This window comes from Camelus bactrianus, chromosome 13, assembly GCF_048773025.1.
Source record: "Camelus bactrianus isolate YW-2024 breed Bactrian camel chromosome 13, ASM4877302v1, whole genome shotgun sequence".
Classification (NCBI taxonomy): domain Eukaryota; kingdom Metazoa; phylum Chordata; class Mammalia; order Artiodactyla; family Camelidae; genus Camelus; species Camelus bactrianus.
The window spans coordinates 67,338,193-67,350,874 of record NC_133551.1 but is presented as its reverse complement, the minus strand read 5'-3'; the positions used below and the strand labels follow the sequence as shown (position 1 = coordinate 67,350,874).

The following is a 12,682-nucleotide window of genomic DNA, read 5'->3' as shown; positions in this document are numbered from 1 at the left end:
CCTCACGGTACCCTCAGTACGTGGCACGCAGTAAGAATTCAGCTGATCCATTCAACAAATATGTACTGAGTGCCATGTAACATCCATGCCCTCCCAGCCTCTGTCTTGAAAGGTTCTAACCTCCAAGAATTACAAAACAACTTCTTTGCAAATAGCCACTCGCCCCCTGGCCTGGGTGTGAATTCCAAGTCTGTTCCTTTGCTGGACCTTCCCTGAGGCTGAGGGAGGTCAGAGAACCAGCTGCGGGACCAGGACAATTGGAAGCTCGTCTCGGGCTGCCCGAGGCCGGTTTAACCAAAGCAGCTATTTACTCCTGGGGCGACAGTGAGGCCCAGACAAGGCCCCAGAGAAAAAGAGGCAAATAAAATGGAAGGAAAACTAGGTGCGTCCTTGAAACTCCCCTGTCCCTCGGCCGGAAACAGCGATTTACGACTCAGATCATTCTTCGGTGCTTTATCTAGGGTGTGTGGGTACGTGTGAGTACGTGTGGGGTGTGGGTGTATTTCCACAGTAATAAAAACCTCAGTCCCGGAGAATAAATTTGAGGAGACAGTTTTACTGACAGATTTTTTTTCCTCCTTTGTATAATAAAAAAAATGGAGTGAAATTTGAGATTGGGACGATAGGGGCTGCCGCATTTTAGGAGGAGATAAAAAAAAAAAAAAGCAGTACCTGAAGGGAGGCGAGGCTGCAAGTCAAACAGGCAGGATGCCTTCCACGTTTACGATTTAGAAGAAAATTCCTCAAACCTCCCCCCCACCCCCTGGGCTTCTGGCGTCCTCCCTCGTAATGTGACAGCTGCTGAGGGTACACAGAGGGGCTGAGAGGAATTCAGTTCGTCCATAGTCCTTTTCAGCCTAGCGGGTGGGATGTGAACCCTGGTCTGGGAGCCAGAGCTCTGCCAAGAGCCCAGGGTGGGACCTCAGCTGAAACGTGTTGCCTCTACAAGCCTCAGCTTCTTCATCTGCAAAATGGGGAGATCGTTGTATCTTCTGCTCCCTCTCTGGGGACGTGGTGGGTCTACGCAAAGTGATGGACTTCAAGCAGATTTCTCAACCTGGGCGCTGTTGATACTTGGGGCCAGATCATTCTTTGGGGGAGGGTGGTTTCCTGTGCATCGTAGGATGGAGACAACACCCCTGGCCTTTACCAGGTAGAGGCCAGGACCATCTCCTGCCCCTGAGTTGCGACAACCAAAAATGGCTCACGACCTTGCCAAACGTCCCCCAGTTAAAGGTCCTGGTTTAAAGGTACCTTGCTTCTCTTCCTCCTTTTTTTCTACTCTCATCATCCCCTGTTTGGAAGCTGGTGGGAGGCAAAGTTAGAGGAGCAGAGGATGTGGTGTCCTTCTGACTGCACACGCACGCACACTCAAAATAATGCCAAGCCCCCAGAGAGGAAGCAGGGAGGTGTAGGAGCGTCGATGAGCCTGGAGGAGACCCAGAGGGGTGTGATCTTAGTAAGGAGAAGCCGTGCAGTGGGAAGTCCCACCGCTGACCTCCTCAGCTGACCTGGGGCTCATGAATGCATTAGCATCACCCTAACCCTTGCCACCCAGCGCTCCCTGGGGACCCTGGTCCTGATAGAGGTGTCCTACTTGCTTGCAGTTTGGGGAGGTGACCCATACTGACGTGGCTCGTGACTGGCACACAGCTGGCACTCGATAAATGCTGCCTGGATTGCTCTGAATCTGTGTTCCTTAAACCAGCAGCAACACCCCCTCTACCAGACAGATGTGGTCCAAGTCTGCTTAGGTCCAGATGTGCCCAGAGGAGCCCAGATTCACCGGGACCAGTCTTCCCAGAAAGGCAGCGGATCCAAGCTCCAGGGCTGGTCTTTGCTGGCTCTGGAAAGCCGCTTTCAGCATCTCCCCACCGCCGTCCCCCAGAACCCTGGGAGAAACCCCATCCCTGGCCACCGCCCTCCCAGCCCCCTCTCCCGCCTCCAGCACGCAGAGCCGTAGGGAGTTAATAACGCTTCTCCAGGACCAGGCATGAGGCCTGCCCGTCTCAGGCTGTTAGCGTGGAGCCCAGCTGAGTGGCGAGAGGCTACAAGCTCCCAGTCTATAATAGAGTTGCTGAGACAAGCGGAAAACTGCAGCCCAGTAAACAGATAAATAATTGAAACAGTGACAACACATACCTTGCTGCTTTGTGAAGTAACACTTTCATTAGCAGGAGGCGGCACAGCCGTGCGGGTGGGAATGCGGGCAGGCGGCAGTCGGGATTAGGGCACACTTGGGTCCCGCTTTTAATCAGCTATGAACAGCTGGACACCTGAGTAGCCTGTCTTCCAGCGCGGGCTTCATTACCACCTCCCGTGGTCCCCTGCCTTCTCCGGGTCTCCCTGTTCCTCCATGAAGTGGGGACCTCCTGACTCCCTCCGGTCCTGTCCCAAGGACAGCCAGAGGTGGGCGAGTCCCCCATGCTGTTCTTGTCTCCATCCCCGGTATCAGTAGATTGGGCTTCCCTGTCTTCAGAGGAGCCCCTTCGAATCAGTCCTAAGGCCAGAGGGCATTGGTAAATAGAATCAGAAACCCTGCACCTCCGTTGCCCTCAGGGGAGTTGAGTTCCTTTGTGCACCAGGCCCTCCCCATCTGGCTCACTCCACAAGGCCTTCTCCCTCCACTTCCTCCCTGCCCCCAGGCACTCTGAACATAGTCTCTTCCGCCTGGGCACACACTGTTCTTTCCTGCCCCTTGGCCTTTACTATTGCAGTCTCTTCATCCTGGAAAGCACTCTCACCATTGGTCAGGCTGGCTCCTACCCTTCCTTCAGAAGACGGCTTCAATATTGCTTCTTCCAGGAAGCCCTCCATGATTGCCCTATCCCCAAGATGGAGGCTGCCTGTGTTCTGGGCTTTCTTGCCATTCTTGGCCTCTCCCTTGTAGGATTTATGGGATCAGACTGTGACTCAGTGGCTGACTCTGCAAAACATTCACACTCTCTGGTCTTTATCTATGGCTCCCCAAATTTTGCTGGTCTTTTCTGCGAGACCGACAAGTGGGATCGCAGAAGTGGGCCCATGTGGTGCCTTGGAGATACCCAGGGAGGGGAGGCAGCTCTGCTCCTTCTTAGCTGCGGGACCTCAGGAAGGCACTTGACTTCAGAACCTCAGTCTGCACATCAGGAAGGTAGGGGTGACCTGGGAGGCTTCTAGACATCTCCCACCAGAGGCTCCTCCTGGGGCTTCCTGCATGTCCCCAGAGTCCCGGGAGCCCACTCGCGGCCTGGAGGAAGGGGGTGGCAGGGCTGGCTGAGTGCTCACCTGTGGCTGCCTCTGTGCCTGTTGCAGGTGACGGATGGTGGCACCATCAAGCAGAAGATCTTTACCTTTGACGCCATGTTCTCCACCAACTACTCGCACATGGAGAACTACCGCAAGCGGGAGGACCTGGTGTACCAGTCCACCGTGAGGTGAGGGGCCGGGCGGGGCCGGGAGGGCCGCTTCCCCAGCCCGGTCACATCCATCCCGCAGGCCTCTCGGGGGGTCCTCAGGACCACCCTCTGCGGGCTTGGAAGACAGAGCTAGGGCTGCGCTGCAGAAGGGGGCCCATTCCCGAGGGGACATTCCCTGGAGGGAGGAAGCAGGAAGCAGTTAAGTCACAGCTCTGCCGCGTGGAGCAGACCCTTCCCGTCGGCCTCCCCAGCCAGCTCCTCCAACAGTCCTGCGGGGTGGGTTTTCCAAACCCCCATTCCAGATGAGGACACTGAGGTCCAGAGAGGGTGAGCAATGTGCTTAAAGTCACACAGCGAGGAAATGCCAGACATGGGGTGTGAATCCGCTCTACCTGGCTCAGAAGCCCCTGTAACGTGGTCTACTATTCCCCACCGGCTCCAAACCTGGGAATAAAAGCAGACTGTAAATAGCCAGATCCCAGGTCAGAAGCCGCAACAGGATGAGGAAGAAAGAGCCCCTCGGGACAGAGACACTTAATATCTCTACTCCTACCCTTTTTCTAGCAGACTTTAAGGTAGCGATCCCATTCCAGGCCCTGCCGTGTGCCAGGTGCGTGGATGCCCACGGCCCCACTCCCCACCCCACGCTCTCCTAAAAGACCCCGGTCCTGGTTTATTGCTCTGCCCCTTTACACCCACTGAACCCTGTTCCTTTTGGTCACCTGGTAAACTCCTCTTCAGCCTTCAGAACCCAACTCAAGCAGGTCCTCCTGTAGGACACGTTCGTTAGACAGCCCCTCACCCCGGCACAACTGATCTCCCCCAAAGCCAACAGCTGCGGCTCCTCCAGTTCCCACCCTTCCATGAGAGGGGGGGTCTCATTGCGTTAATGAAGAGGAGCTTCACGTAGGCTCTGGATGTGCAGTTGTGTACGTGTACACACACACACACACACACACACACACACACGCACGCATGCTTTTTCACACTACACAGCCAAATACATCACCCGATGGCCAGGCAAACAGTGGCAGTCTGCCCCAAAGCTAGAGGACAACCTGGCCATGCCAGGCGCGCGGGGAGATGCTGCAGCAGACACGAGCTGGCGCGGGCGGTGCTTCCTCGGGACCCTGGCACACAGCAGGTACACAATGAAATTTGCAAATTGAGAAGATGACCCTGGGGACACTCCTGGGTCCTTTGGACCTCAGCTTCCCCTTTGGTAAAATTAGAAAATGGGACCAGAAGATTGCCAAGGGCATACCCAGCCCTGCAGAGAGAACCTGCCAGGTAGTCCGTCCCTTCCCGCCTTTGTAAGAGCGGAAGGTGGGTGTGTCCCCCGGAGGACCTTCATGGGTGCTCCTCCTCTCAGGGCGTGGTGCCAGGAGCTCAGACTTAGCGTTTATTGGGGAAATCTGGTGAGAATGTGGATGTGAAGGGTCTCTGAAGAGGTGGCCAAACGGCCACCCAGATACCTTCATCCATCTGTTGATGATTTCTCCTGCATCCACTTCCAAAAAGGACTCGGGGTGCTTTAAAATCTTAAGGCACACCTAAGACAAACCAGTTACAATTGAAATGAAAGGAAAAAAAGGTAAAAACTCATTTGGAAGAGGAAAATAACTAGTCTGGGAGCCACAGATGATTCTGCAGCAAATGAACATTCAGATCACCTCCAGGCTTCCCAGAAATCCAGCGCCGCCTGCCACACCCCTGCCTGGTTACCATGGTCTCCAAGAACAAACACCCCATCATTCCCGGCCCCCCAGCCCCCACGCGCAGGGGTGGTCTCCACAGTGACTCCTTGGCTCTGATTCCTGAGCCAGTAAGGAACCCCAGAGACCACCCGAACATCCTTGATCCCCACCATCTCATGCATCCAGAGCACAGCCCTGGTACCTGAAGACCTGGTTCAAATCCCAGCTGGGCTCCTTCCTGCTGAGTTACTTTGGACGGTGAGGGCCTTAACCTTGGCTGCCTTGGCTTGCTCACCTGTGAAGCAGGCTTCATGTGATTGGCTTACATGACTGCTGTGCGGTCTCGGCGAGATTCTTGTCTGATGGCCTGAGTTCAAATCAGGCTGCTCCACCCGCTTGCTGTAGTGTAATCTTGGGTTAATAACTCTGTGCCTAAGTTTCCAGATCTCGAGAAGGGAGTGACCACAGTAGGAAGCTCACTGCAGCCTTGTGAGGATTCCACGAGTTAAAAATTCGCATAAAGTGCAGCCACAGTCACCAAGCGGTGCATGTTTGCTGTTACTGCTTATAAAAACCCTTCCTCTCGCACCACTAAAAAAAAAAACCGTCACTTTTTCCAAATCTCACAAAGCCTCCTCATATGTACTCTTGCTCCTGATTGTCACTAACATCACTTTGAACTCAGGCAGGTATTATTATCATTACTTTCTACAGTCCTGATTTTACAGACAGGGTCAAAGTTAAGCAAGGTCAAAGGACTTGCCCAAGGGGGCCCCCGCTGGAACAACATGAACTTGGTCAGACCCCAACTCACCTCATCCTACCCCTGCACCACGCTGCCTCCCTCGTTTTACAGCTGGGGAAACTAAAGCCCAGAGAGGGGAAGACACTTGTCCAAAGTCACACAGCAGTGCAACCGTGTGGTCAGTGCTCTTTCCTTCCCCAGCCTTCTCCTCGAGCCTCGGTCATAGCAGTGGTTGCCCAGGCCGAGAACACCAGGGGAGGGGGCCACCGCAAGGAGGCTACAGCAGAAGGGGAGGAAGGAGAAGACCTCTTCAGAGTCTGATCTGATGATGGAGAGTTGAGGCTACAGGAGCTGCCGCGCTGGAGGAAGCTGCTCCTCAGGCTGCAGGGCTCCGTTAGGGCTGGGGAGGGGCGGGGGGGCTCCAAATTTACATATAAATGAAGATATTTACAAATTAATGCATCTCATCTAGAAAGAGTCCCAGCTCCACAGCTGTCTGGCCGCTTCCTCTTCCGCTGGGGAAAGTGGGGAGAGAATGAAGCTGAGAAGATTACCCAGATTTGGCAGAGAATGATGCCCTGGGTAACCAAGGTAGCCCTGGGGACCCCCAGAGCTTTTCTTCCCACTGGTGGGGTTCTCAGAGGGATGGCAGGGCTTCTGTCCTGCGGGTAGGTACAGGTGTGGTACCCAGTTCATGACCTCTTGGGCAGGTCACTGCCCCTCCCAGCAGCCCAGAGGTTCCATCCATCAAATGCCTTTCTAGTTCTGAGCCTCAGAGCCCAGAACCCCTGGCTTGGAATTGACAATAACTTATTCCTTCAAAGGCTATTTAACTGAGCACTTATTAGGAACCTGGCATGATGTAAGGGGATCCAGCGGGGAACAAGAAAGACGGGACTTTACACTCTCATGGGTGAGACAGAGTGAACAGGGAAGCAAGACATAAATAAATTTCTCATGACAAGTTGCACAAAGATGTGAATCCAAGTGGCGATTGTGTAACGAGAGTTGAGCAGTGTGCAGCGCCGGGAGGACCGAGGTACTGGCTGCCTTTAGCTGGTGGTCAGGCAGAGCCTCCCAGGAAGGTGGTGCTGGGCTGAGACCTGCGGGCTGGGAAGGAGCCTTCCACAGTGGGGACAAGCGGGTGTGGCAGAAGTCTGAGCCCAAGCCCCAGGGAGAAGATGTCTGGGAACCCCCTTGGCCAATGAGTGATGGAAGGTGTTGGATGGAATCCCACTCCCCTCCCCCCTTGGATGGGGCAACTCAGATGCGTGTTCTCGACTGTCCCCGAGCTCCCCAACAGGAAGGAGCCTCAGCAGGCCCCCAGAGTCACCTCCAGGATGCACCTGCACTGACTCCCCTCCCACTCAGTCCCCACCCCTATTCCAGCTCCCTGGGATACCCTCCCCAATAAACCGCTGACACCCGAATCCTTGTCCTGGGTTCTGTTTCTCAGGGGCCCCTTAGTGAGGAGGGATGATATGGGGGTCTCACCTGCTGGCCTTCTGCACATCTTCCCTCCTCCACACCTGCCCTCTCAGGCCCTGCCCCAGCCCCCGTTCACCTGTTCCACCAGGTCAGGTGCAGGTGGACCAGACTGATGGATCCCCCCACTGAGGGGAAGATTGTGTGGGCAAAGCTTGTTAATCCTTGCAGAAGTGGCTGTCCCCAGATAGCAGCTGTGACCTCCACAGAGGTCAAGGTGAACGACAGCCAGTCTTCAACTACCCCTGTTCCCAGCCCACACGCTATGCCTTCTTTCTCCCAAAGCCCTCTGCAGTCCCTTGTCCCATCTCATCTGCTCAGGATGTCCTCAGGAGCGCCAAGCAGGCTTCACTGGCTTTAATTTGACGTTGAGGGAAATCTAGATTCAAGGGGTCAAGGATGCTCCCGCCCCTCCCACGTCTTGCCCACCTCTCTTTGCCAAGACCCTACTCATCCTTTCAGGTTTGGCTTAAATGCTGCTTCCTCCAGGAAGCCTGTCCTGTCTGCCCAGACTGGGTTGGGCACCCCAGTGTTCTTTCCGTCCCCACACCCACTGCTCTAACCAGGTATTCAAATCTGTCTCCCCAGTTTGACCAAAAGCCCCACGAGGACAGGGACTGGGGGTGACATCTTCACTGCCATCTCCCCAGTCCCCAGCCCAGCACCCCCTGCACAAGGTGGACGATGTGTTGACAGTTGCAGGGTGGATGAGTTAGTGGTGGGAGGCAGGGTGAAGTTCTTTCACTGCAGCTCTCCCCACTGTGGGATAAACTTAGGAAGGAGGAATTCAGGCCTCCACACCTTCCCCCAACGCGGACATCATTTATTTATTACAAAAGAATCAAGTAATTGCTATGTGTCAGGGACAGTGCTGGGGATAAGATGAACAGGACATAATCAGACTTGCTCTCATGAGGGTTGCAATGTAGGGGGTGAGGAGAGACAGACTGTAAAAATATGTTTAAAAGAATAAGTAACAATATCTCCAGTTGGTGATGAACGTGTGAAGGAAATAAAAGAATTTTATGGAGATGGTGGAGGTTAATGGAGTGTGTGTGTGTGTGTGTGTGTGTGTGTGTGTGTGTGTGTGGTGGGGGCAGTGCTACGAGGTTCCTCACAGGAGAAGACATCTAAGCAGGGATCTAAAGGATTAAAAGAAGCCAGACAGACCTGGGCTGGAGGTAGGGAAAGCTTTCCAGGTAGAAGGCACAGCAAGTTCAAAGGTCCTGAGGTGAAAAAGGGCTTGGCATGATCCAGGAGCTGCCAGAGGGCCAGTGTGGCCAGAGTTCAGGGAGCAAAGAAGCAAGTTGGCATTTATTCTCAACATCTTGGAAGCCACCGAAGGTTAGGGGCTCCTGGGATACATCTTGTAAAGCTCAGCCTGGCTGCCAAGCGGAGAGTGGGTTGGAGGTGCCAGGAAAGGAAGGCAAAGCCTCAGGACTTAGATTCTGAATCTGAGTGAGGCTGGGAGAGGGAGCTGGACCACTGCCTCGGGCTGGCCGGGGCCAGGAGGCAGAGGTGGGGACTGAGAGCCAGCTCTCTCCCTGGGATCTGATTTCCAGACCCTGTGCCCTCCCCAAAAGCTGCCATGAGGTTGAGAACTGCTAGAGGGTGGGGCAGAGCCTGGGGGCTTCATGGAGAATGTGAGGGCACAGTGACACCTTCCTAATTCATATTTATCAGGGGAGGAAGACATGGAAGAAACCGGTAAATGAAGAAAAGAGCCTGGAGGATTGAGGACGTGGAAAGAAATGCCACTTCCTTTATTACTTTGAGATGCATCCGTTCACGTATTCTCTCAATAGCTCATACTGAGCATTTGCGGCATCCGAGGCACAGAGCTGGGGCACAGCGCCCAGAGGTGGGCAAGACGCAGCCCCTGCCTCCGTGGAGCCTAAAGCCCGCCCCCCTCCCCCACCAGCTCCTCCAAGGCTTTGCTCTTGCTGTTTCTTTTCATCTCAGTGACCCCAGAACCTACTTGGCATTTAGAGAGGCACAATAAATATTTGTGGAATGAAAAGCGAGAAAGAGGAGATAAAACATGGAGATAAATAGCTAACAATTCAAGTAATAAAGCGATAGCTGTCGCAGGGAGAATTCAGATGTAACGAGTGATGAATCAGAGATGGAGAGACTGGGGAAATCGTGGAGAAGGTGGTATTTGAAGTGGTCCTAGAAGCGTAAGTAGGTTTTAGACAAAGGGGAGCCCGGGAGCGGATGCTGCAGGTGGAGGGCTCGGTGCAAAGGCACAGAGGCAGGTGGGGAGATGCTGAAACCGAGCCGAGGCTGTGCCAGGTAGGCGGACGGAGGTTTCAAAGTAGAAACCCTCTGGAATCCATTCAAAAGGAGAAATGTAGCTGGTTTTTAAACAGACATATTCACCGTTGGGTCCAAAGAGCGGAGAGGGGTTTGTTTCTCTTTGAAACGTTCAATGTCCCTTCTGCAGTCTCCGCTGTGAGCAGAGGGGGCAGAGTCTCTCTCCACCGCTGGTACGAGGAAAAGTGCCCTCTGACCCTTGTTGATTTGCGAGTGTGAATTCCACAGCCGCCTCCCTCTGCGTGTTACCAGGAACCACACACCTTTTTGCCTCCAGAACATACTGAGCACGTGCTGCTTGCACATGAAATGATCATTCATTTATTCATTCAGTTGACCACTCGGCAAACGCATGTTGAATACCTACTATGTGCGGGGTTGGGGCTGGGCACTGGGCGACTAGGCGGATGCAGTCCATGCCTTCAGGGAACTGACCATTAAAGTTATGCCCAGTCCTTGACCACTGTAAACCCACTCCTCTCTCTCCCAATCAGAAATCTCCCACCCAGGAATGCGAAGGAGCCAGAGTGATGTTGTCCGGATAACCTTGAGCCCTTTCAGCGCTTTATTCAGAGCAGATGCTCCTGAGTCCCATCAGAATTGAACACCCCAGGTCTCCAACCCCAAGCTGGAGCCAGGTCCCCAAATCAAAACCAGGGATTGTTTTAGGTGTGGGGGCTGCAGTCCACCTCCCAGGGAATTTTCTCCCCTCTCAGCCCACCGTGTCAAGTTCCGTGCAAGTTATGTCACCTGAGTACAAGGAGTGTCTACACCAAAAGCCAGTACCTGCATGAGGATCACCTAGGGAGTTGCTTAAAAATACCAACGCCTGGGCCCCACCAAGATGGAATTAGATTCAAGCAGTCTGGAACAAGGCCTGGGGATGCAGTCTTTTAAAAAGTCTTCCAGGTAAAGATGTTGGCAGCAAGATCTGGAAAGCTCTGCCCCACACAGCACCTTCCATCTGCTCCGATGTGCAGACTGGGGCCAAAAATTCAGTGGGAAGCTGCTAGGCACAGACGATTCTAGTTGCTCGCAGCCACCAGTGGCTGACAGACGATTGTCCTAAGACCCTCAGGAGCCAGACTCGTTTGGGTTAAGATGACAGAACAGCTGGACCAGCCAGTGACCTCCCAGGCACCAGCCAATTCCAGAGCCTGGGCGTCCACCCCCACCCAAATTCCAGTAGTTATTCATCCACAAAACAATGACAGCTGATGTGCTGAGCCCTGTGCTAAGCTTCTCGGAAGGGGGGCCTTGATTATGGGGCAGGGGAACACAGGAGCAAGACACTCTTTCCACAACCCACTGGCGTCTTCCCCGAAGCTGGAGTGCGCCCATGCTTTCTGAGCCAGAAGTTTCACTGGCCCCAACTCTAGGCCCCCCATCCCCAGAGTATCCTTAAAGAAGAGTTACTGGACCCGCTCTCGATGTCAGGCTGGCAGGCAGCGCTCTGCAGAGACAACTGGGATTACGCTCAGCCTTCCCTCCTGGGTCTTGCCTCTCAGGGTGAGGACCTCCCCCTTCTTCACCTGTAGGTCCTCGGCGCCTGACACAGGGCCTGGGAAAAAAGCCCAGGTCCTCAGTAAAGGCTTTGTGAATCAATAGACTGACAGGTTATCCAAATATGGAAGTCTCATTTCGAACAGTCAGCAAAACTTGTTCTCATTCATCATTGGTTTAACCCCAATCACCATCCTATGAAATGCAGATCTCAGACTCATCCAATCCTGTTGTCTAGACCATGATATGAAAGAACAGAGAGGTGCAGTCATTCGTCCAAGGTCACACAGCTTGCACATGGTGAAGCCTGGGTTCACACCCCAGGTGTGATGTTCCAAGGGCCACCGGAGCCAGATGGGTTCTCTGGGCCAATGGGGCAGGTTCATCCAACAGTCACTGAGTGCCCACCCCATGCTAGGGCCAGTGCCAGGTGCTGGAGACTCGAGTGGCTTAGTGACAGTGTGTGACCTTGTGTCTCCAGCCTGACACGCACGTGCACGAGCACATGCACACGTGCGCAAACACAGCGGATCTGCGGCCAGAGATGCTTGGTGCCTCCAGGTAGGAAGCAGCCAGAGTGAGTCACCACCTTAAAAATGGCTACCACCTGGCAGTTCCAGGTCCCTGGATGCCCTGGCCGAGGGGACCAAGCGATGCTCATTCCCAGCCCCAGAAGTGCGACTCCTGGTTCTCCTTGGCCACCTCAGCTAGTGGCATCGATTCCATGGACTTGCTGAGAAATCTGTTTAGCTGAACATGATTCCACTGCTCTGCCTGAGTCCCTGCTGAGCGGCCAGCCTCCCCTGCTCCCCTACTTCCCATCAGTCCCTGCTGCCCTCATATCTCCCTGCCCCTCCTCCCGGTGTTGACTTCTTAGTTTCCACGTCTCTCCTTCTCCAGCGGCTGCCTGTTCCTCTCTGCCTTTTTGAAGCCCAGCAGTGCATCCAGGCTCAGCTCACATGGCCCGCTCCACGCAGCCCTCCCCAACCCTGGCGCCTCAGAGCAGAATCAATCCTGCCTGCGGAGTTCCAGGGGCACCCTGTGCATTGCATTCAGCTCTTCTCATGCCAGGTTGCAGATACCCACTCACACAAACTGCCCCCACCCAGGCCATGAGCAGCCCAGGTGACCCAGGACCACTCGCAAGGGCTGGAACCTGGCACGCTCCCACAGGACAGGTCCTGGAGGGTCCAGCGTCCCTTCACTTCCCACAGGTGAAGGTCAACCCTCTTCTCCTTTTGTTTCTTGAATTTCAGTCTTTCCTTCTTCTCCCATGGTTTTCCTTTCTTAGCAATATCGTCTTCTTTTCTTTAGTTCCCCTTCCCCATCTCTCCCTCCCCACGTGTCCTCCCATTCTGCGCACACAGACGTACAGGTTCACTCACTCACGAACCCAGATGCGATGTTTCCCATGTCTCCCTGCACCTTCTTGCATCTTGGCTTGGAGCCCTTCTGTGGCCCCAGAATCTCCCCAGCAGCACAGACCCTGGATCCTGGAGCTCTTAGTAAGTCATCATTCTACATGGGGAGTGGGATTG

At 54.3% G+C, this 12,682-nt stretch overlaps 1 protein-coding gene across 1 annotated transcript in view; it reads left to right on the top strand.

Annotated features, from left to right (window-relative positions):
• IGSF21 (immunoglobin superfamily member 21) overlaps nt 1-12,682 on the top strand; it is a 234,730-nt gene that overhangs the window by 155,069 nt on the left and 66,979 nt on the right. The window contains exon 3 of the mRNA XM_074377821.1: nt 3,295-3,416. Coding sequence (XP_074233922.1) covers nt 3,295-3,416 — 122 coding nt within the window. The remainder of the gene's footprint in view (nt 1-3,294; nt 3,417-12,682) is intronic.